The sequence below is a fragment of the Narcine bancroftii genome, chromosome 11 (genome assembly GCF_036971445.1).
Source record: "Narcine bancroftii isolate sNarBan1 chromosome 11, sNarBan1.hap1, whole genome shotgun sequence".
NCBI lineage: Eukaryota > Metazoa > Chordata > Chondrichthyes > Torpediniformes > Narcinidae > Narcine > Narcine bancroftii.
This window is the reverse complement of record NC_091479.1, coordinates 13,523,523-13,548,538: the sequence shown is the minus strand read 5'-3', so window position 1 is coordinate 13,548,538 and position 25,016 is coordinate 13,523,523. Positions and strand designations below refer to the sequence as shown.

Genomic DNA, 25,016 nt, shown 5'->3' with positions numbered 1-25,016 from the left:
ACCTCTAAAATTCCCCTTCAGCATCCTATGTTTCCGGGAAAACAAATCCCAGCCTATCCAGTTTCTCCTTGTAACTCAATCCTACCAATCCTGGTAAAATTCTTGTGAATCTTTTCTGAACCCTTTCCACAAACACACTGGAGAAATACATCAGGTCTGGCAACATCCATGGGAAATGAAGAATAATCAATGTTCTGGGCCTGGGTAACATTGTTTACCCTTTACTTCCTGTGTGACCCGCTAAGTTTCTCCAGCACATTTGTGTGTGCATTCTTGCTGACATTTATTCTTGATTTTCATTCTGTAAATGAATGTTATTACTGTATATACCCATGTAATAGTTGACCACCCTATTTTTAGTCCCAATGGCCTGGCCATCTGAGCTCCCCACGCTCCGACTGCCTGCCCAATGTCCCGACTGTGGATGCTCGCCCTGGCCGGCTGCCCATCTGAGCTCCCAATAGCCCAACCGCCCGCCCACCAGAGCTCCCAATGCCCCGACCGTAGACCCTCGCCCCTGCCACGCCCTCGCCACACTCTTTCTCCGCTCCCAATGCCCCAGCCTCAGACTCTCTCCTAGGCCCCAGCAGCCCGCCCATCTGTGCAGGCAGAATCAGAGGGGTGATATCAGAGGGGAATAATCACAGGGGTGGATAGGGAGGGGAGTAATCAGAGGAGTGGAAACAGAGGTGTGGCCTGAATGCGGACTTATCACCTGGTCCCAGCCATCTGAGCTCTCAATGCGTTGAATGGCGCAGGTACTTAGTGTGGTCAAAAGTATTTAAAAGTCGACTCCCCCCCCCCCAAATTTGACTCAAAAATTTGGTCCAAAAAACTACAATTACTGAGTAAATATGGTAACTCAAATGGAGGAATGTGATTAATGTTGAGAAAACTGATGAAGGGGTAGATTCTATCGGTCACTGTGAATTTGGAAGTGTATAGAAATGTGCCCTTTGTCTCCAGAGACACTTGCAGTGGTAGCTGAACATTGCATTCAATATCCATTATTTATTGAAGGTCAACGGAATCAAATTTGGAAGGTAGAATTCAACATGTTTTTACAAATGAATGAAGATGAGTTTTTATCTCTTCCCAATTTTTTCATGAATATCAACCAAGTTTTCCAATAAGGCTTTAACTAGTGAACAAGGCCTGATGGGAAGGGAGCCGAATAGGAGAGAAATACCACTGGCCAAATGCACAGAAAAGTAATGATGCTTTCTTCTTTATTTCCAAGGATTATCTCAAGCAACAGATCACACATTGTGAAACTTCCACTCAGCGGAGTAAGTGGTTTCATTCCAGAAAACGATTTGGGTTGGAGTTGTTGGAATGATTGTGAGTTCACTTTGCATTTGGCAAAGAGATGATTCGGCACAAAATCACAACTCAATGGATGGTGGGATTTTAAAGTTTGAGGTAGTGTAGCAAGTGGTGCTTTAGAGCAGCCATTCTCGACGGGGGTGGGGGTGGGGGCCGTACTGCACATTTAAGGGGGGGGCCCACGGACTAAAATCGTAGCATTTTTTAAAAGTTTTTTTTAATGCCATGGGTAAAGGAGACATATGGAAGAAACCAACTAAACGAGTGCTTCACAGGGAAGGGGGCCCATAAGCTTTGAGCAGGGGGGTCATAACCAGAAAAAAAATTGAAATTGCTTTAGACGCAGCATCATTTTAAAAATGTGAGGTTCATTGCGAAGTCTGATAAGAGCAGACAAGAAACTGTCCTTGAACCTTTGTATTGACCAAGATTTTGGTCACCTCTTTGTGTCTTTAATTGGGTGCCCTCAGACAGTGGTTCTCAACCTTTTTCTTTCCACTCACATCCCACTTTAAGCAATTCCATTGCCATCAGTGCTCTGTAATTCGTAAGGGATTGCTTAAGGTGGTATGTGGGTGAAAGAAAAAGTTTGAAAACCCCTGTTTTAATCGTACCTCATTGACTCGTTATGTGCACGGTTTCAGGACTCCAAAGGAAATGGGCCAAAGACAATTTTTCTCAAGCAAAATATTTCAGTGACAATTGGGTTTGGAGCAGTGATTCTCAACCTTCCCTTCTCACTCACATCCCATCTTAAGCATTCCCTTACTAATCACAGAGCACCGATGGCATCGGGACGACAAAGTGGTACGTGAGTGGAAAGAAAAAGGTCGAGAACCGCTGCCCTAGGAATTTCTAAGAGCAGACCGAGATGGTCTGCACTCATTGTTTTCTCGCTTACCCCGGTGAGACACGGAGGAAAGCCCGCAAGGGTTTTCGTTTCTGGTTGGACGTGGCAGGGCGCAACTCGCTGCGTGGATGACGACAGCCGGGGAGTTTCTCTGGGGCAGTGCACCTGTCATACCCTGACACGGGTGTCCTAAGGAGAGCTCAGGGAAGGACTGAAACCTCCCGTGGAGCATTAGAGGAAGAGCGAGTCTCGCGGTGTGCGCTGCCATGACTTCGTGAACCTGCCATGTCTTTGATCTTCACAGCAGTTGAAATTCATGCACACGTCGCATCAGTTTCTTCTACTGAGTAGTCCACCCGCCAAGGAAGCTCGATTCCGTACAGCCAAGAAACTCTACGGTAGCACCTTTGCTTTTCAGTGAGTCACACACGTATGTTTTTTTTAAATTTATAAATGTAAATTTAAATTTAGACATAGAACTTGGTAACAGGCCATTTCGGCCCACAAGCCCTTGCTGCCTAATTTACATCTAATTAACATACAACCCCAGTGTGTTGTGAACGGTGGGAGGAAAACCGGAGCCCCTGGGACAAATCCACGCAGACACAGGGAGAACGTCCAAACTCCTTACAGACAGTGCGGGGTTCAAACTGTGGACCCAGTCTCTGGCTCTGAACGAGCCCGCTATGCCATCCCTGATAGACATCAAATAGGAGTGAAAGAGTGCAAAGAAGATTTACAAGGATGCTGCCGCGACTTGAGGGACTGAATTGCAGGGTAGAACTTTATTCCCTGGAGCGACAGAGAATGAGGGGAAGTAAAACATGAAAGTCTGTAGACGCCTGCTGAGTTTATCCAGCATTGTGTTTTTACAGGGAAAGAAGGGAGATTTGATAGAGGTCTACAAAATTATGAGGGGGGGTTTGATAGAGTAAGTGCAGGCGGGCTTTTCCCACTGAGTTGAGGTGAGGCAAGAACCAGAGGTTATGGGTGAAAGGTGAGATGTTTGAGGAGAATATTAGGGGAAATCTCTTCATGCAGAGGGCGGTAAGAGTGTGGAACGAGCTGCTAGCTGAAATGAATGCGAGCTCGATTTTGATATTTCAGAAAAACCTTTGCGAGGTATGTGGATGGGAGGGCTATGGTCTTGGTACTGGCCAATGAGATGTAGCATAATAACAGTTGGGCAAGGACTGGATGGGCCAAAGGGCCTAGTCTGCACTGTAGTGTTCTACAATGCTTCATTTCATAATCTCAGGTCCCTTCCAGAGCTCTGTAGTAGATGGGTGAACTATTATTTAGATTGGAGAAAATTCAAAATTGCTAGGTGCAAAGGGGCTTGGAAGTCCTCATGCAGGATACCCTCAAGGTTAACTCCGGGTTGAGTTGGTGGTGAAGAAGGCAAATGCATTGGTGGATTCATTTCTAGAGGATTAGCAGGGATGTAATGTTGAGACTCTATAAAGCACTGGTGAGACCTCACTTGGACTCTTGTGTACAATTTTGGGCGCCTTATTTGAGAAAGGCATTGGAGGGAGTTCAGAGAAGATTTACTAGAAGGATACCAGGAATGAAAGGGTTAGCACATGAGGAACGATTGTCAGCTCTTGATCTGTATTCGTAGGAGGGGGGGACCTCATAGAGGTATTTTGAATGCTGAGAGGCCTGGACAGAGATGTTTCCCATGGAAGAGGGATCCTCGGACAAGAGGGAGTAACTTCAGGATAAAAAAAAATGTTAATTTAAAACAAAGTCATGGAAAAATTTCTTTAATCAGAGGGTCATAAGTCACAGGCGGCCATGGAAGCGAGGCCATTGGGTGTATTTAAGGCAGGCATGACAGGTATTTGATTAGTCAGGGCCTCAAGGGTTATGGGGAGAAAGCCAGGGAGTAGGGCTGAGTGGGAGGATGGATCAGCTCATGACTAGAATGGTGGAGCAGACTCGATGGGCTATTTCTGCTCCTCTATCGTACGATCTTGCACTGTCTGCCTGACCTGGTGACCTTCACCTGAATGAGCTGAGGCTCCGTTAGACTGAACGGGATGCCCACATCAGCTCAGCCTTCGTCCAATGTCTCTGAACCACTTTTACATTTCTCAGATAGGCAGTTTAGTTAAGTAAAATTGCATTTAAAAAGTAATATAATTTTAATTTGCAACACCTTACAAAACAGAAAAGTAATTGGAAATATTAATTTATCTGTGCTTATAACAACCCCATCTGGCTAAAATGAATTAGATCCTCATGCTAACCCTTCCTGGTGTGAAGCTAACGAGTCAGGAGAAGAGTTCATTAGGACCCTTGTTAAAAGCACAATGCCTCAGCAGGTCAGTGTACTTCATCGACCAAAGATAAAGTCATATATTTTTACCTTTGCCCTGAAACATTGGTTGCAGACAATTAATGATGGTCCTGAAGAGTTAGAGCAACTTTGTAATGATTTTCGGCTCATCGTCGTTTTAATATTTCCTCTTTTATCAGTGGCTCGCACATCGAGAATTGGCATTCCATTCTAAGGAACGGCCTGGTCAACGCATCATATACTAAATTACAAGTAAGTGTTCGGAATAGCATTGCACTTAGTTCAGAAATACCAAGGAGTGCTTTCTCAGTTGTTATAGTTTCCCATCTTACAACTAGAACGGGGGTTGAAAGCATGGCGCAAAATCAATTCATTAAAGCATAGGGATGGACTCTAAATGCCAGTATTGACCAATGAAAAAATAAGTATTTATTGTATAAATGAGAAGGGTTGCAGTCTTGGATTTAAATCTGTTGTCAGTGGTGAGATTGGTTGCAGAGTGGCTGATCCTCATATTGACAATGGCCAAGGAAAGCACAGGTCTTGTACCGAATATCGCCATCTCAATAGGCAACTCTCAAGATAATTGCAGGTATTAGCCTGCTAAGATCCATTCTGCTGGAGTTTCAGTATCCTAAGGCTGCAGGTTTGCTGCTCCATCCCACACATTTCATGGGGTCCACCGCTCGAGGACAGGCTGCGGAGCTGTCTGACAACGTCAAGTCTTCTGCGCTCGCTGGAGACACCCAGATCTCCTAAAGTTGCCTGAGATTAAGTGCAAGCAACTTGACGCCGATCACAGCCTCTTGGTGCAGCCCGCTTCCGCTGAGTTTCATTGACTTCAGCGCCAATGAACAGCAGGAGGGGATTGCATCTAGACCACACTTCCCTTATTCTAATCTATCCTAATGTCAGGGTATCATCTTCCAAAGCCTGAACTGCGATATCCCAAATTTCAATCTCTTTAATCCAACAAATCAAACTCTTACTTTATGTTGTTTTAATTTGTTGATAGAACGGATAAACGTTTTGCATAGATTCGCAATAAGACTTTCATAATGGTGAATAACAAAGCATTTACCGTATGATAGAGATACAAAGATATATAGAGATACAAAAGGTATTTAAAGAGATACCAAATATTTAAAAAGATACAAAAGGTATATAAAAGATACAAAAGGTATTTAAAAGATACAAAAGGTATTTAAAAGATACAAAAGGTATTTAAAAGATCCAAAAGGTATTTAGAGATACAAAATACTTCAAGAGATACAAAAGGTATATAAAAGATACAAAAGGTATTTAAAAGATACAAAAGGTATTTAAAAGATACAAAGATATTTAAAAGGTATATAAAGATACAAAGGTATTTAAAAAGATACAAAAGGTATTTAAAGAGATACAAAATACTTAAAGAGATACAAATGGTATATAAAAGATACAAAAGGTATTTAAAAGATACAAAAGGTATTTAAAAGATACAAAAGGTATTTAAAAGATACAAAAGGTATTTAAAAGATACAAAGGTATTTAAAAGGTATATAAAGATACAAAGGTATTTAAAAAGATACAAAAGGTATTTAAAGAGATACAAAAGGTATTTAAAGAGATACAAAATACTTAAAGTGACACAAAAGGTATATAAAAGATACAAAAGGTATTTAAAAGATACAAAAGGTATTTAAAGAGATACAAAAGGTATTTAAAGAGATACAAAATATTTAAAGAGATACAAAAGGTATATAAAAGATACAAAAGGTATTTAAAAGATACAAAAGGTATTTAGAGATACAAAATACTTCAAGCGATACAAAAGGTATTTAAAGAGATGCAAAAATTCAAAGAAAAATTTCTCACGCTCACACTTCCTTCACATCTTGTAGGATGAGAAGGCAAGCACTTAGCCTGGGCGGATTTCATGGTAACACTACAAATAATAGTTCTCTAAAAGAGACAGGCAGAAAATTAACTAAAAATTAAAAACACAAGGTTTTACCTTTTACATTGCAGTCACTCCACGTGCTTTACAGGACATCAAAATATATTTGATAACGTTTGATTTTATTGACGCAGCACAGGAGGAGCTCCTTCTAACCTCTCAATAAATACTGATACTACATTAAAATATAAAGAAAAGCTAAAAACAAGAATTACACACCATGATACGCCATGTGTTAGGTATAATAAATTTTGTTTTTCATACACAGTGTAATTGGGCTATTTCTTGCCGTGTCCGTTTTAATTTAATTAGTTCCAATTTTGTGGTTTGTCTGTGCTTTAACTATGAATATAATATAGTGTCAGTGTTTAATGACGTAACAGGCACGGTCATCAGGCTTCGATTATTTTTATTTGTCTCAATTTCCAAGTCTAAAAAGGGTTGTATCTAAAAAAAATAAAAATAAAAAAAAATAAATAAAACAATAAATAAATAAATTTCATTGTAATTTACTAAAGGTTTGTCTTCTAAATAATTACCATACATAAATACACGGTCTGTTAGTTTATGTTTAATTTATTTCTATAGGGTCGGGATGTTTCCTTGAAGGAAAGAATTAGATTTTTCAAAGTTATATTATGTTTAATGAACAAACGTTTACTCTGTTTAAGGCTCCAAAATACTTTAGCCCTGTTAGAACCTTAGAACATTACAGCAACGAAAGAAACAGGCACCTTAACCCTTCTAGTCTGTGTCAAACTATTCTTCTGCCGCGTCCCACTGACCTACACCCAGACAATAGCCCTCAATAGCCCTCCATACCCCTCCAAATTCTTCTTACATCTCCAAATTTAGCCCATATTCATCACTTCAGCTGGGAGGTCGTTTGCACTGTGTGAAGAAGTTCCCTTTAATGTTTCCCCTAAACTTTTTCCCCTTTCACCCTTAACCCACATCCTCAGGTTTGTTCTTGCCTCCCCTCAGTAGAAACAGCTGATCTACATTGACTCTGTCCAGATCCCTCATGATTTTAAATACCTCCATCAAATTTCCCCTCATTCTTCTACGCTCCAGGGAATAAAGACCTAACCCATTTAATCATTTCCTATAACTCAGTTCCTGAAGTCCAGGCAACATCCTAGTAAATCTTCTCTGCACTCTTTCAATCTGATGGACATCTTTCCTGTAATTAGGTGACCAAAAGTGCACATAATGACAAAGTTTTGTAATTTCTTTGCAATTTTACATGTGAATAATATGTCATTACCCCGATATATCCCCAGTGCCTTAGAAAATTAAAGTGTTAAAATATTTTATATCGATGGGAGAGCTGCAACACATAAGAAATAATTAGTAAAGAAGTGAAATACAAACAGGTGATTTGTTTTTCTTAATTGAATGATTTATTATGTTAAAGGTACAGGGAATTATTTTGTAGTGTTACCCCTCCTGGGGTCAGCACGGAGACATGCCCTTCAGTCTATGAGTTCGATGTGGACTATCAAGCCCTCATTTACAAGGATCTGCCATATTCTCCCTACACATTGATAGGCCTGACGTCAATATTGCAGGGACACTTGACAGTGGGCAATTTTCCTCCCAACCTGCATGTCTTTGAGAAACCAGAGCACCTCGAGAGAGAGAGAGAGTTGGGGGAAGTGCCAGCTCCAAGCAGATGGCAGTAGAGGTCAGGGTTGAACCTGGGTGGTTGGAGCAGTTGTGATGCTCTGGTTAATCTTGGTCAATTTGCAGCCGACCGTGATTATTAATAATACTGGACAGCAGTTTTTTTTTTTAAAAAAGATTTGCTTCCTGAAACTAAATTGAGAATTATGATAGAAGCTGAACACAAAGATAATTTCAGATTTGTGGCATCACGCAGGAAGTTGGAGAAACTTTAAATGAACCTTTATTGAATTTAGCACGTTTAATCGCATAATGGCGCTGACACGTTGCATTAGTTCAACTGACCTAAACATGTTTTCCCGCTGATTTGCGTTTGTACTTAGCATCTGATGCCTTTCGTGTCAGTGTCCAACAATAGTCGTCCAGCGTTGATGGATTCCAGCTGCCCTGATCCCGCTTTTCCACGGTCACAATGTCCTGGTGCAACCTTTCACCGTGTTCATCACTGACGGCACCAAGATCAGCAGGGAAGGAGTCCAAGACGAATGCAGAAAATTAATTTTCAATGACCTGTTGCTCTTCCTGGCTTTAGTCTGCTTGAAGCAGACAGGACATCAAAAAAGAAGGTTGTAATGCGATACTTGATAGACTATTTTTAAGGCGATTTTCGTGATCTGCAGCCAAAAATCCATAAAATACACCCAAAAGTGTTCAGGAAGCACAACCTTCATTTGTCCAGTGTAATCAAGATGCAAACTTAGGACTCGATGCAGTGTCAATTGACAACAGCATTTCCCCAACCCCTCCATAAGCTTCCCATTCTGAAAATTGTTATTTCCTTAAAAACTCTCGTGTTTAGTTACACAAGAAAGTCCTGCAAACTCTGGGGTCGAGAGTAATACACAAACGTGCTGGAGAAACTCAGCAGGTCACGCGGCATCCGCAGGAAATAGAGACCAGCGTTTCCAGCCAGGTGTGTCCTGCTGAGCTTCTCCAGCGCGTTTGTGTGAGGTCACCGAACGCAGCATGGAGGTTCCTCTCCATGTATATGTTGTGATAAATTGAAGCCTTTGGTTACAGTTTAAGTATTTGCTCATCTGTTCATCACAATCAAACTGCTATCTCTTACAAGCTGCATGGTGCAGCCTATGGCAAAGGAATCTATCTCAGCCCGATCTCAAGCATCTCTTTCGGCTACTCAGGTAAGTGCCCTTTCTGGCTGCCTTGCTCTGGCCACGTCAAAGTAAGTACTGAGTGTTCTGTTTACCAGCTCCTGTGCAGGGTTGAGGTGTTGGCAACCTGCAGCAACATTTCGCCCCTTTGCTTTATCAAGAACCCACTGAACTCTTAACGATAATCCAAAACAAACAACCATTGGTGAGAGAGAGATTCAAGGTGCTCACGAGACCATGAATGAATACATTTCACCTCTACTCAATCCTAAATGGGTTTTTCCCGAGGGCTCTGGAAACGTACCGGGGATGTCGGTTTATTGGGTGTAAGTTGGGCGGCTCGGACTCGTGGGTCGAAATGGCCTGTTACCGTGCTGCATGTCTAAATTTAAATTTTAGATTTTAAATGATCACAATTTACATCAATGATCTGGATGAGGGGATTGGATGTAATATCTCCAAATTTGCAGATGACACTAAGTAAGGAGGGGTTGTGTGCACGGAAGAGGGGGTCAGGAAGCTCCAGTGTGATTTGGATAAATTGAGGGACCGGGCAGATCCATGGCAAATGCACTACAATGTGGATAAATGTGAGGTTATCCACTTTGGTAATACAAACCGGAGGACAGATTACTATTTGAATGGCAATAGATTAAGAGATGGGGGAGTGCAGAGAGCCCTAGGGGTACTTGTACATCAGTCTCTGAAGGCGAGCATGCAGGTACAGCAGGCGGTTAAAAAGGCAAATGGGATGTTGGCCTTCATATCAAGAGGGTTTGAGTCTAGGAACAAGGATACCTTACTGCAGCTGTACAGGGCCTTGGTGAGACCACACCTGGAGTATTGTGTGCAGTTTTGGTCACCTTATCTAAGGAAGGATGTTCTTGCAATGGAGGGAGTGCAGAGGCGATTCACCAGGCTGATACCTGGAATGGCAGGAATGACTTAGGAGGAAAGATTGCGCAAATTGGGATTGTACTCCCTGGAGTTTAGAAGATTGAGAGGGGATCTCATAGAGACATATAAAATTCTGGCAGGACTAGACAGAATGGATGCAGATGGGATGTTTCCAATGGTGGGAAAATCCAGAACCCAGGGCCATGGTTTGAGGATAATAGGCAAACCCTTTAGGACTGAGATGAGGAGGAATTTCTTGACCCAGAGGGTGGTGAATCTGTGGAATTCATTGCCACAGAGGGCAGTGGAGGCAGGTTCATTAAATATATTTAAGAGGGAATTAGATCTATTTCTTCAGTATAAGGGTATTAAAGATTACGGAGAGAAGGCGGGGACGGGGTACTGAACTTTAAGATCAGCCATGATCTCGTTGCAAGGCGGAGCAGGCTCGAAGGGTCGAATGACCTACTCCTGCTCCTATCTTCTATGTTTCTATGACCCTGGTATGTTTTGAAGGGTGGGAGGAAACCAGAGCACCTGGAGGAAACCCCACGCAGACCTGGAGAGTGCATATAAATCCTTGCAGGCAGCACTAGATTCAAACCTGGGTCACTGGTGCTGTGTAATCACATTGACGTAACCAGCATGCTCTTTGTTCAACATAAGTCTCTTCCCACCCTTTAGTGTCCCATCCATATGTTCCCAGCACTGTACATTGTTAGGCTCATTTTCTATTTAGCAGCTTGACACCGCTGTGGCATCTTGCCCTATCGCTTGTTTGACGGACTTGCCCCACCCCCCGATCTCAGCCCCTTAACGCCCAAAAGCGGAATGACTCCGGTCCTTCCCCACAAAGCCCTGGCATTGGCTGCGCCAAGCCTCAGTGCGTCCCTCAGCAAGTACTCCGCAGCCTGGGACGTGCCGGTCGGCAGCACTCCTGCACTGACATCACGATGTGCTGCAAACCAACAAGTTTCGGCAGATGAAATGGGTATCAAGTGGTTTGAATTCAGAGACTAAGATGGAGCTGAAGGACAGAAATAGTTCAAAGACACCTCTTAAAAACGATGCAAGTTCTGCTAACATGTTGCTGGCGTGCAGCCGCACACGAGAATAGAGATAAATATCCAGTGATGTAAAACTAACAACTTAGGTATGAATGCTTCATGACGGACCTTTTAAAGCATGCAAGGGAATTTGTTTGGAGTTTGGTTATATGCTTTAAGCATCTATGCCACATGGCTAATGGAAGTTTTGGTGATATTCCTTTAAATATAAATTCTGAAGGAAATACAGTAAAACCCCTGGTATCTGGAATTCAAGCAGTTTAAAGTGAGGAAAATAAATAAAAAAGAATAAAATAACAAGTTAAAAAGTAGACAAGTTTAAAATTGTAAATGTTCTCTGAAGTAAACCTTTTGGTGAAGATGGGAGCAAATATTCAGCCAGCGGAGGGAGGGCCTTGGTCGGGCTTCGCTCATAACAGCTGTTTGAATAAAGTTGCGTGAAACGGGATTGGCGCCGTCCAGGTATAAGAGCTGGTGGATGCCGCTCGCCATCTCCAGAAGTGTCTCCTTATCCCTGCGTAGTAAGAATCGCCCCAGTAAACGTGGAGGATAATTATCTATAATGTTATTGTTCATTTTTTGGGCGGCTCCGTAGAGGGGGAGGATTCAGCGACAGTTAAATGTTTTCAAAGAACGCGTCTGAAAATAAAGTAAAATGCTTTTAAGCTTTATAAATTCATGCAAGTGAAGTTTGTTCAGTGTAAGTACAGTCAAATATTTTTGTCTTTTAAACTGTTTGTTCTTAATGCAGGTGTATTAGTTGGCCATTAGAAGAGCCACCATAAAATACACTATTCTGGTATCTACCTATCCCCATAGGTGCTAGATACCAGGGGTTTTACTGTAGGTGGCTATCCTGTTCTTGTTAAGTGGAACATTAAATATGTTTTCCTGTGCAGGAATGGGCAAAGGGCAGCACCGCATGCCATCCAAGGACGAACTGGTTCTTCGTTACAATCGGATGAACACAATTCCCCAGGTATTAGTAGCACACTTCCTTCTCAGTCTTCTGAGACCTGATTGTTGCTTTTGTGCCTGCCTGACACATTGGTTAAACGACTACACTAAGCCAGAGGTCTGAGCTACCTATCTGGAAATAAAGGGTTTAAACCCTACCATGGGAGTGGAGGAATTTGAAGTAATTAATTAAACTTGGAAGTGAAGGGCTACTCTATAAAAGTGTCTGCAATACCAGGAGAAAAAAGGCCAAAAATAGGCTATTTAACCCATCGAATCTTCCCCGCCTTTTATTCATAAGCTGATTCATTTCTCAGCCCTACTGCTTGGTCTTTTCCCCATAACCTTTGATGGCCTGGCTAATCAAGAACCCATCAGTCTTTCCCTTAAAAACCCAATGACCAGGCCTCCACAACAGCCTGTGCCAACAAATTTTCCCAGATTCACATCCCTCTGGCTAAACAAATTCCTTTGCATCTCTGTTCTAAGTGGACGCCCTTCAATCTTGAAGTTGTGCCCTCTTGTCCTAGACTCTCCACCATGGAAAACAACCTTGTCCAAGCCTTTCAACGTGCAAAATGTTTCAATGAGATCCCCCTTCGTTCTGCTAAATTCCAACGGCCAAAAGCTGTCAAACATTCCTCATGTGGTGACCCTTTCATTCTTGGAATCATTCTTGTGAACCACCTTTGAATCTTCTCCAGCACCAACCTTTCTTGATTGGGAAGCCCAAAACTGCTCACAATTCTCCAAGTGAGGACTCACCAGTGCCGTATAAAGCCTCAACATCACATCCCTGCTCCTATATTCTGTCCCTCATAAAATTTATACAAACATTGTATTTCCCTTCTTCACCACTCAACATGGAAATTTACCTTCAGGCTAACCTGCACTTGGAGTCCCAGGTCTCTCGGCATCCGGGAATTTTCACTTTTCTCCCCAGAGAACCATGGAACAATTACAGCACAGAAACAGGCCACCTCGGCCCCTCTAGTCTGTGTTGAACCATTTTTTTTTTGGCCTAGTCCCACTGATCAGCCCCCGTCCCATAGCCCTCCATACTTCTCCCATCCACGTACCTGTCCAAATTCTTCTTAAGTGTTAAAATTGAGTCCCCATTTACCACTTCAGCTGGCAGCTCGTTCCACACTTCCCCTTAAACTTTTCCCCTTTCACCCTTAACCCATGTCCTCTGGTTTGTATCTCACCTACCCTCAGTGGAAAAAGCCTACTTGCATTTATATATACACCACTCATCATTCTGTATACCTTGATCAAATCTCCCCTCTTTCTTCTACGCTCCAGAGAATAAAGTCCTAACCTGTTGAAATTTTTCCTGTAACTCAGTTCCTGAATTCTGGGCAACATCCTAGTAAATCTTCCTTGTACTCTTTCCATCTTATTGATATCTTTCCCGTAGTTAGGTGACCAGAACTCCCCATTTAGAAAATAGTCTGCCTGCTTATTTCTTTTTCCAAAGTGCATGACCGTACACTTTCCAACATTTATTTCATTTGCCCATTCTCCTAATCGATCTAGGACCTTCTGCAACCTCCCTGTTTCGTCTGCACTACCTGCTCCTCCACCTACCTTTGTACACTGGTGGCGAACTGTGAAACTATATGCGTTTTAGCTACAGTGGTCTCCTCGAGGTATACAGCACAGAAACAGGCCCTTTGGCCCAGATCATCCATGCTGACCAGTGTGCCTACCTGAGGTAGTCCCACTTTCCTCCACGACCCATGTACCTCTTTCCTATCCATGTGCCTGTCCAACTATCCTTTAATGTTCAAGGTTATGTCCTCCTCTGGCATTTCCCCTGACGGCTCGTTCTATTGACACACCATCTTCTGCGTGAAAGGCTTGTCAGTGAGGTCTCTTGTCATTATTTCCCTTTGGACATAAACCTATGTTTTAGACCGTCCTACCTCAGGGAGATGACTGTTTGCTCAATCTATGCCCCCTCGAGATTTGTAGATCTCTACCACGTGCTCCATTGGCCTCCTGTGGTCTCGAGAGAGGGGGAAAAAAGTCCAGTCCTGGTAACTTCTTTGAGCATCCTTTCCAGTTTAGAGGGTTTCTTCCTACACCAAGATGACCTTACCAATATCTTGGACATCTGCATCATGGTATCACTGTGTTACCATGCTCAGATTATGTGCAACAGGTACGATTGGTGAAGAGGAGGTCAAATAGGTTTATCCCAGATGATGCTTGCTTCAGACCTAGTCTGTCCAATGCATTCTTTATGACTCAGCAAACTTATTCTCTAGTGATACAACCAATCCTGACGGTGGACCCTGAAGATTTCCCCCACCCCTCCTCAGTCAGTGTAGATACTATGCTCTTGCCTCTTCCGGTGTCCTTTGCAAGTGCCTTCGACATGGAGGAGCATTGATTTGGTAATCTGAAGGTTCCCCTCCCACATTTGACTTCAAGACTGAGAAACTTTGTAAGGTGATTGTGGTGGATTCTCACAGTTGTTCCCTCCCCTGTATCCCAACCTTAGGAGGGACAAAGCATCAACAAACTACGAAAGTGTGCAGAAGTAAAATCACGGCGCTGGAGAAACTCAGCAGGTCAAACTGTACTTTATATGGCAAAGATAAAGGTACATAGCCAGCATTTTGGGCTTGAGTCTTTCATCAAAGTATCAGACCCAGATCATTAGGATAAGGTGCACCCAGGGACAGATTGTCTCCAACCTGTGGGTGCAGATGGATAGCTTGACTAATCTTTGGGACATCGCTCCCAATTTGGGCATCTGTCCGTAGAGATTCATGGGGAGGAATCAAAAAGAAATACAGAGGCTGAAAGTCTGATATAGAACCAAGTGCTGGAAGCACTCAGCAATTCAAGGTCAAAGTTTCTTTTATTGTCATGTAATAATATATTAAAAATGCAACACACATGATCTACTTTTGCCTGTTGTAAGGAAAAGAGTCACCATTAATGTTGGCTGGCGCCCGATACAGTACGAGAGACAGAGAAGCAAATGAAAGTCCGTTCCGAGGCACTGAGTGTCCGTGGATTTGCCTCCAGCGCTCCCACGTCCTCACAGATTCCTGTTCGATTCATCGGCAGCCCGAGCTCCAGCTCCAAACCTCCGACGCGCTCAGGAAGCCTTCAGCGCCAGAAGCCCCACGGGAGCTTTCCTTGCCCTCAGCACCCTCTCGAATCCCGGCTCCGACACCTGGTCCCTACGAGCCAATGTCCAGCAGCCCACAGCCCGTGCGGGTCCCCCAAATGCAAGTTACCCTTTCTTTTAGATTCTGAAAGAGAAACCGTTGATGTTTCTGATCAAAGTCCTTCACCAGAACTCAGATCCTTGACCCGAAACCTTGGGCCTGTTTCTCTTTCCTCAGAGGCTGCCCAACTTGAATGTTTCCAGCATTTATTTAGTGAGAATGACATGTCTGAATTCAGTGCCCTGGTCAATGCATGGAGGAATATCTGGCTTTATTCTCATTGAAGTTAGTCTTGCTGCCATTGTCCACATCCCAAAAACATGAATATTTAAAAAGATGAGAGAGTGAATAAGGACAAATAAAAAGTTCTGGCCTGTTTCTGTGCTGTAGTCTTCCATAGTTCTGTGAAACCTTACTGATATAGTAGAGTGATTTGTTGGACTGTTTCAGAGGACAATTCACAGCTGAAGATATCGTTAATGGTTTGCACGGGCCAAAGGAATTGTTCATTGTCCACATGTACCTGACATGCAGCAAAAAGCTCTGTTTTTGTGCACTCTCCAGGTGAGTCAACTCTTGTAGCAGTTAGGGCAGCAATGAGAACAAATTAGAAGCAGGATTGGCTTGCCCAGAAAAGGCAGAGGGTGGTTGTGGGTGGAGATCAGTGACCAGTGGTGTTCCCCAAGAATCTGCTCTGGGATTGGTCCTCTTGCGATGACGTGGACAAGGAATTCGAAGGGTAGTTACTAATCACAGAACACCTAGGGCATAGGGAATACTTAAAGTGAATGTGGGTGGAAAGTTTTAATCGTACCTAACGTGCACGGTTTCAGAACTCCAAAGGAAATGGGCCAGTGACAATTTTTCTCAAGCAGAATATTTCAGTAACAATTGGGTCTGGAGCGGTGGTTCTCCACCCACATCCCACCTTAAGCAACCCCTTACTAATCACAGAGCCCTTGTGGTGGCATAAGGATGACTTAAAGTGGTATTTGAGTGGAAAGAAAAAGGTTGCAAGCCACTGTGTTACAAGGATGCAGAGCTGGGCTGAGAAGTGGCAGATGGAGTTTATCCCAGAAAAGTGTGAGGCAGTTCATTTCGGAAGGTTACATTTGAAGGCAGGGTACAATGTTAATGGGAGTACTCTGAGCAGTGTGGATGGATGGAGAGATCTTGGGAGTCTGGGTCCACAGGACACTGATGGTGATGGTTGATGGTGTGGCTAAGAAGGTGTATGGTGTGTTGGCCTTCATTAACCATGCGATTGAGTTGATGAGCCTTGAGGTGTTGCAGCCTTGGTTATTCCCAACTTGGAATATTATGTTCCGTTCTGGTCAGATGCAATGGGGAGGGTGCAGAGGAGATTGACAAGGATGCTGCCTGAATTGGAGGGCACGTCTCGTGAGGATAGGTGGAGTGAACTTTGTCTTTTCTCCTTGGAGCGATGAGGGATCACCTGATGGAGGTGTACAAGATGATGAGAGGCATTGATCGTGTGCATGGCCACAAGCTTTTTCCCAGGGCAAACACATAATTTTAAGGTGCTTTGGAATAAGAACAGGGAGGGGATATAAGAGGTAAATTCTTCCCACAGAGAATGGTGGGTGCATAGAATACGCCGCCACCACTGGTGGTGGAGGCACCTATCAAAGGAATTTTTAAGAGACTCTTGGATGGAACTGAGAAAAACGGAGTTATACAGTGGGGGAAAGCTGTTAGAGTAGATTATTGGGTCAGCACAACACTGTGGGCCGAATGGCCTGTACTGTGCTGAAGAGTTCTATAAATAAATAACAGCATAAGTCAGATAGTGCAGGGTAATTAAAAATGAGTTTATCGTCATATACAAATGTACAGAGGCACTAGAAGTTTTACTTGCAGCCAAACTCCAATTACGATGGTGTACATTAAATTCTCACAATATGTCAATAGGGAAAAATAAATATAAAAACATAGATAAGTAAATATGCACAATTGCAGCTATTGTTTTTATTTTAAATTCAGTGCTTCAATTGTGGAAACAAATCCTTTAGCGGCCCAGATTAGTTTAGATTTAGGCCGATACAGAAGAATAGTTCAAGAGCTTGATAGCCTGTTGCTGTTCTTGAGCCAATAGGTGTTGGACATCAGGCCTCCGCACCTTCTGCTGGAAGGTAGCAACAAGGAGAGGTGGGGACCATGGTAACTGGGTTATTTGCGATGTTGGCTTCCTTCTTGAGGCAGAGGCTCACATTGATGTCTTCAGCGGATGGGTGGTCGGGGCCCGCGATGGACTTAGCTAGGTTTGTCTCGTGTTTGTGGGCACTTGAGTTTCCTAACCAGATCGTGATGTAAGCACTCCACAGTGTAGAGAAAGGTTCAAAAAGGTAGTGCGGACTATAGAACAATTGGTAAAACAAAATGGTGCAAAGTCTGAGATCCATCTAAGACCATAAGATATAGGATTATAAAAGATGGCATCGTTAGTACAACGCTGTTACAGAGCCAGTGACCCGGGATGGAATCCCGCGCTGTCTGTAAGGAGTTTGTAAGACCATAAGATATAGGATTATAAAAGATGGCATCGTTAGTACAACGCTGTTACAGAGCCAGTGACCCGGGATGGAATCCCGCGCTGTCTGTAAGGAGTTTGTAAGACCATAAGATATAGGATTATAAAAGATGGCATCGTTAGTACAACGCTGTTACAGAGCCAGTGACCCGGGATGGAATCCCGCGCTGTCTGTAAGGAGTTTGTACGTTCTCCCCGTGTCTGCGTGGGTTTCCTCCGGGTGCTCTGGTTTCCTCCTACCCTTCAAAATCATACCGGGGCTGTAGGCCAGTTGGGTGTATTTGGATGGCACGGGCTCATGGGCCATAGGGGCCTGTCACTGTGCCTCGTGTCTAAATTTAAATGTGAAAGCAGGACATTCAGCCCGTCGATCCCACGCCACCATTCTCTCACGAGCTGATCCATTGGCCTGGTAACAGAAGGAAATAAACCGTCCTTGAAAATGGTTCGTGTTTTTGAGCTCTTGTAGGGGGAAGAGACTGTGACTCGAATAGATTTCATGATTATTACCATTTCCAAGACTTGCTTTTTAAAAAAAATTAAATTCCTCTTCAATTGATTGAATGCAAATTGCACAGCTTACATGGAAGGGTGTGAACATGCGTCTCTCAGGTATTAGTCCAGAGGTTTGCTCTGTGTTCAATGACTTTACCACCATAGTTTGCAATCAGATGTAAAGGGTGTGAGTGGATAAGGTGGCAGACTGAGAAGCAGAAAACAAAAGCAGATGATTGATCCATTGCCTTTGTGGCCTTAATTAACAGCTTGTGGTATGGCCCTTATGAATTGGTTCCGTGTACTGGGACAGGATGACAGTTCCTTCAGATTAATGTTTACTGTGAGTCTTACAAGGTTTAAACTGGCATTACCCCGAACAGTCCTTCCAAGTGAAACAAACACTTGTGAATCTGTGGAAGTCATTTACTGCATCTGGTCCTCCCATTGTAACCATCTTTACAGCGTAGAGACTGGACGCAGGTCTGGGAGATCACTTTGCTGAGTGCCTTCGCTCTGTTCTGCATCAGTGACAGGGATCTCCCATTTCAATTCCGCGCTGACCAGTCTGCCCTTGGCCTCGTGTACTGTTGAACTAAGATCACTGGTAAGTTGGACGCTCCCCAACCGGATGGCATTAACACCGACTCCTCGGTCATCTGCCAGCCTCCTCTCCATTCTCCCCCCATCCTCTGCCTTCTTTCCACCAGCTCTCTATCCCCTTCCCTCTCCATTCTCAGGCCATCCCCCCTCCCCTCCCTCACCCACCTATTACCTCTGCCTGCGGGACTGTGCTTCTCCCACCGCCCCTCACCCCAAGTGCCTGCTGACATTTTGTCCATACCTCGATGAAGGGCTCAAGCCAGAAACATTGATGACGTATCTTTATTTTTGCTATCTAAAGGGCATTGTTTGACCCCGAGTTTCTCCAGTGTTGTGTTTTTACTTCAATCAAGGTGTCCGTAGACTTCATGACTATTCTGTTACACATTTGCAGAGTGCTTCCAGAAGAGTTTGTCAGCCTGAAGTGGGGTCTGAAGTGTTGGGCTCTCTTGATGCTGTTGATCACTTACTGAGGTCTGCACCAGAGTTCACGCCTTCTCCTCCCATCTGATCCCCCACCCCCCAGTACCTCCCAGATCACAAGCCAATCTTGATCCCTCTGCCTCTCTCTCCTTGGGTCAAGACACCAGAGCTAGCTTCCTGCCCGGCCCCCTAATACCACCAACTGGAATTTCACGAGGGGTGACATGCGAATTACGACAGGCAAGTATTTGGACAAAGGCCGACAGCCCTTGGCTGGTCGTGATAGCCTGCGTTTTTTTTAAAATCTCCTGTGTTTTCCTCTATACTGTTAGTGAGATTGATGGAAGAGACACGGGGCTGGGCGACTCTCCCTGTGTGGATGTGTGCAGATTTGGTAGAACTGGCAGCTCCTGCCCAGAAATATTGTACGCTTGTAGTTTATACCTCTAATTAAAGTTAAATGTGTGTGCTCACACATGCGGGGTTGTGTATGTGCACTTAGGGGGTGTGTATGAGCATAAGCACATCGAAGAATGCGTGCTTGTGCCTGTCTATGCATGTATATAGGGGCTAAGCCCAGGCTTGGTGTGTGTGTGAAGAAGCAGCTTGCAAATTTCATGAGTTGGGTACCTTGGCAGCTGCAACTTTCTGTTATAAATCTATCCGTCCTTCAGCACCCAATGAAATATTTATGGAACAAAACACAAAAGAGCACCTGGCGAATGTAATTCATCAGCTTCTTTGTGCTTTAATATTTACTAATATTTACTTATTCCCTCTACAGACAAGACCCATTCAGTCCAGATTCTTACAGAGTCGAAACTTGAACTGTATAGCACTTTGTGAAGGTACGAATCTCTTTTACTTTCTCATCAGCCTTGTGCCATTGTCAGCGAAGATTACGTTTATGTTTCTTAATCCCAAGCTTGATTATTCAGCAAGTCACATGCATGGATGTGGTACAAGTGATCTTTTACGTTAAGCAGGTTTGAATTTCTGACATTCAGTATCGTTGATTGGTCTCTCATCTAAAAGTGTACTGAAATTGTGGATCTGACGTGTCCATGTAAGAGTCATTTATTGGCCGAAGTCTTGTCTAAAAATGATTGATTAAATTTTTTTTTTAATTAGTTGCTAGAAATCTGGAATGAAAACTGAAATTTCTGGAAAGACTCAGAAGGTCAGGCAGTATCTGTGGAGAGCGTGAGAAACAGAGTTTTGGGTCCGAGACTGTCAGGATAGAACACTAAAACAAAGCCACACGCCACTTGTGAAACTGCAGGAGTCCTCTACTACATCCAGTGGCCCCTCTGTGGTCTCTCGGAGAGACTGGGAGATCTTTCTGTTGAGCACCTTCGCTCCGTCTGCTGCAGTAACAGGGGCCAACTATTTTAATTCCACACCCCATTCCCACACTGACATGTCTATCCATGGCCTCGTGCACTTCAGAACCAAAGTTAGCTGCAAATTGGTATGGTAACACCTAATATTCGGTCGGGGCACTCTCCAGCCAGATTGCATTCAACATTCTCCTCTGGTTTGCATTAAGCCCCTTCAGAGTCTCTCTCTTTCTCTATCCCTCCCAGCTTCCCACCATCTTTCCTTTCCATTCAGAGTTTCCCCCTCCCGTATCATCGCAGCTTTTTTCCCTTCTACTCTCCCACCCATATCCACCTCGGAGCACTTACTAATTTGTAAGTCCGTGCTCCTCCACCTCCCCGCTATCCTTCCTCTCTTCGACCCAACTGCCTGCTCATACCTGGACGAAGGGCTCAGGCCCAAACCTTTATTTTAAATTTAGAGATAACACCACAGTAACAGGCCTTTCTGGCTCACGAGCCCGTGTTTCATAATTCCACCCAATTAACCTACAACCCCATATGGCGGAGGAAACCGGAGCACCCGGAAGAAATCCTTGCAGACACCTACAAACTCCTTACAGATTTGAATGCGGGTTACGAGCATTGCACTAAAACTCTTATGTGGCTGTTCTATCCTGGTGATTTGCAATACCCCTGTCACAAAGGATATAGCTTGTGGGCACTTCTGGACTCGCACCCCCAGGTTCAGGAACAGCTGCTCCCCCTCCACCATCAGACTCCTCAACGACAAACTCAATCAGAGATTCAATTAAGGACTTACTTTTGCACTTCATTGATTTATTTTTCTCTCTGTATTGCACAGTCAGTTCGTTTACATTTCTTTATTTGTTTATATGTGTATGTTGCACTGCCTATAAGAGGTAATTCTGCCTGGCCCACAGGAAAAAAGAATCTCAGGGTTGTATGTGATGTCATGTATGCACCGTGACAATAAATCTGGATCCAAAACTGCAGAGCTTGTTGTCGCAGATGGCTGTGGAAGCGAAGTACATTTAAGGCAGGGATTGACACGTATTTGATTAGTCAGGGTCTCAAGGGCTATGGAGAGTGGTGCTGAGTTTGAGGATGGATCAGCTCAGGATAGAAAGGCAGATCAGACTCAATGGGCCTATATATTGTGGTATGGAGGGGGGGGCACCTCCGTGCCTCTGAAAGGTGGCAGATCCTGAGGGCCATCCTCAAAAGAACTTACAGTGGGAAGTAGGGGCTGGTACGTACACAATGCTAAAGACTTACACAAAGCAAGTATTTGAATCATCCAAGTCATAGACGGTTGGCAAATTGGAGTAATGGTCTGAACAGGAATATCTGATGCTTCCCATCGAAGCTGTACGCAAAGGGTCACCGCTATAAGGTGCCATCTTTTTTTTTTATTCTTCAGCCATCAATTATCCTCACCACCCAGGTCATTTTCGTATTTTCTGTATTGCACAGTCAGTTTGTTTACATTTCTCTCTTTTGGACATGTAAACATAGAAGATAGGAGCAGGAGTAGGTCATTCGACCTTCAACGAGATCATGGTTGATCTTAAAGTTCAGTACCCCGTCCCCGCCTTCCCTCCGTAACCTTTAATACCCTTATACTGAAGAAATAGATCTAATTCCCTCTTAAATAGATTTAATGAACCTGCCTCTACTGCCCTCTGTTGCAATGAATTCCACAGATTCACCACCCTCTGGGTCAAGAAATTCCTCCTCATCTCAGTCCTAAAGGGTTTGCCTATTATCCTCGAACCATGGCCCCGGGTTCTGGATTTTCCCATCCTTGGAAACATCCAATCTGCATCCGTTCTGTCCAGTCCTGCCAGAATTTTATAGGTCCCCTCTCAATCTTCTAAACTCCAGGGAGTACAATCCCAATTTGCGCAATCTATCCCAATTTGCGCAATCTTTTCAGTATCTTTTCAGTCTTCTGATAAGTAGAAATTCTGCCTGGCCCGAGGAAGAAGAATCTCAGGGTTGTATGTGATGTCATGAATAATAAATCTGACAATAAATTTGAGCTTTTGAAGCGCCAATGTCAATCTCGCCAAAATATAATTGCACTATAATCATTTTTATTTTCAATCTCCAGAATCTAAACAGAGTTTGGCGTAAAATGGCAGTGATAAGAACAAGATATTTTAGACCAGCTTCTGCCATTTTAATACCAATAATAGGATTTATAGTTGAATGAACAGAATCAGATGGCTGTCTTGCAATGCAATAGCTGAGACCAGATCGCTGATCACATTGAATGAGGCCTTTCTTTTTTTAGCCTCTCCCTCACTCTGTGTTGTTTGCCGTAGTTATAACTTCGAAGGACCTCCAGAAACACGGGAACATTTGGGTCTGCCCTGTCTCAGATCACGTCTGCACTCGATTCTTTTTTGTGTGAGTATCGCGGTTAACAAGAAGCGGAGATTGTTGTGGTGGATTGAATGAGAATTTGACATGTTGTCGTTCAACTCAGTGCGTATTGGAGTGTGGATTCGGGGAGGAGCCATCAATCTAGCATTCCAAATGGGTTCTGATGTGACACCAGAGCTGACCGAGGGGTCTGCACTTCCATGGGTCTTTGGGATGTCCACATGCCCAACGTGAACACAGTTTTACTACTTCAATCAAGTCAGTGATGTCCAATTTAATTTTAATTGTTATTTAGAGATTACAGCACAGTAACAAATCCTACTGGCCAATGAGCTCTTGCTACCCAAATAACCTTTTGTTTTGGAAGGGTGGGAGGAAACCAGAGTACGTGGAGGAAACCCACGCAGACATGGGGAGAGCGTACAAACTCCTTCCAGACAATGCCAGATTCGAACCCTATTACGCCAACCGTAATTATGTATAAATGTACATAGGGCTGCACAGCCACTAGAGGTAAACAAGAAAGACTCCAGGCGCTGGGGTTGAGTGCATTGCACACACATGCTGGAGAAACTCAGCATCCATTAGGGTGATCGACGTTTCAGGGCTGGGCCTTTCGTCAGGTAGGTGATGCTGAGTTTCTCCAGGATGTTTGTGTATCCCACAACTGCAGGAGCAGCTGCCTCATCGCTCCTGTACCCTGAGTTCAACCATTCTCCTTGTGATCATGTGTATTTCTTTCAAATGCTCTGGTTTTCCCTCTCATCTCAGAGATAGTATGGTTTGTAGCTTAAATGGCCACACTGCAGTCTACGTGTTAAGTGGCAGAAACTGGAGGGGGTTGCAGGAAGAACAAAGTCAGAATGGTATTAATGACACAGGACAACAAATGTTTTCAAAAGGTTTGCTTCCTGACCATTTTAGATTTGCTGTATTATGTAGGGAGTTGGAGAAACGTTAAATTTAGCTATAATTGAATTCAACATGTTTAATCGCCTAATGATATTGACACATTGTGTTAGTTCAACTGACCTAAAAATGTTTTGCCACTGATTTTCATTTGTGTTCAGCATCTGATGCCTCTCATGTCAGTGACCAACAATAGTCGGCTGGCATTGATGGATTCCATTAATCCTGATACAACTTTTCCGTGGTCACATTTGCCTACTTTTAGCCTATGTTCCTATAAACAAGTGATTTTCAAATTTTTTCCTTCCACTTAAATACCATCTTTTTAAAAATATTTTATTTAAAGTTTAAAATCACATTACATGATATTAGTTACTACATTTTAATACGTACATAGTGCGATTAATCATTTTTTTAATATATATAAACAAACCCCAACCACCCCACTAAAACTCTCCCCCCTCCCTTCCCCTCCTACAAAGATCATCGTCGAGTACAATCACTTTAAAAACTTCTTGGCTGCAGGAGCAGTGCCATCCAACGAAGAGGACCGAGAGATCAAATTCTAACACCAATAATTTTCAGATACGGGCTCCAAACTTTAGCAAGGAAAAAAATATTTATCTCTCAAATTATGTAATCTTTTCTAAAGGAATACAGGCTTTCATTATGCCATCTTTTCATCCCTAAAACCAAGTCAGATTTCCATGTAATAGCTAAACACTTTCTAGAAACCGCCAAAGACACATACCACCTTAAGTAATCCCTATGCCATAGGTGCTCTGTGATTACTTAAGGTGGGGAAGGAAGGCTGAGAACCAATTGTTACTGAAATATTTTGCTTGAGAAAAATTGTTATCGGCCCATTTCCTTTGGAGTTATGAAACTGTGCACATAACGAGTCAATTAAGTACGCTTACAACAGTGGTTCTCAACCTTTTTCTTTCCACTTACATCCCCCTCTAAGCAATCCCTCA

General features: G+C 43.4%; 1 protein-coding gene across 11 annotated transcripts in view; it reads left to right on the top strand.

Annotated features, from left to right (window-relative positions):
* LOC138745530 (protein mono-ADP-ribosyltransferase PARP6-like) overlaps positions 1-20,250 on the top strand; it is a 119,347-nt gene extending 99,097 nt beyond the window's left edge. For 4 of the 11 annotated variants that reach the window (XM_069902658.1, XM_069902657.1, XM_069902661.1 and 1 more), the window contains 5 exons: positions 1,241-1,289; positions 2,481-2,593; positions 4,661-4,733; positions 8,430-12,161; positions 14,649-14,662. In XM_069902658.1, coding sequence (XP_069758759.1) covers positions 1,241-1,289; positions 2,481-2,593; positions 4,661-4,733; positions 8,430-8,555 — 361 coding nt within the window. In that variant the 3' untranslated portion in view covers positions 8,556-12,161; positions 14,649-14,662. Of the gene's footprint in view, positions 1-1,240; positions 1,290-2,480; positions 2,598-4,660; positions 4,734-8,429; positions 12,165-14,648; positions 14,738-19,502; positions 19,583-20,183 lie in introns of those variants that run through there. The other 7 variants (XM_069902664.1, XM_069902665.1, XM_069902667.1 and 4 more) reach the window with 7 other exon arrangements.
* Positions 20,251-25,016: the final 4,766 nt, after the last annotated feature.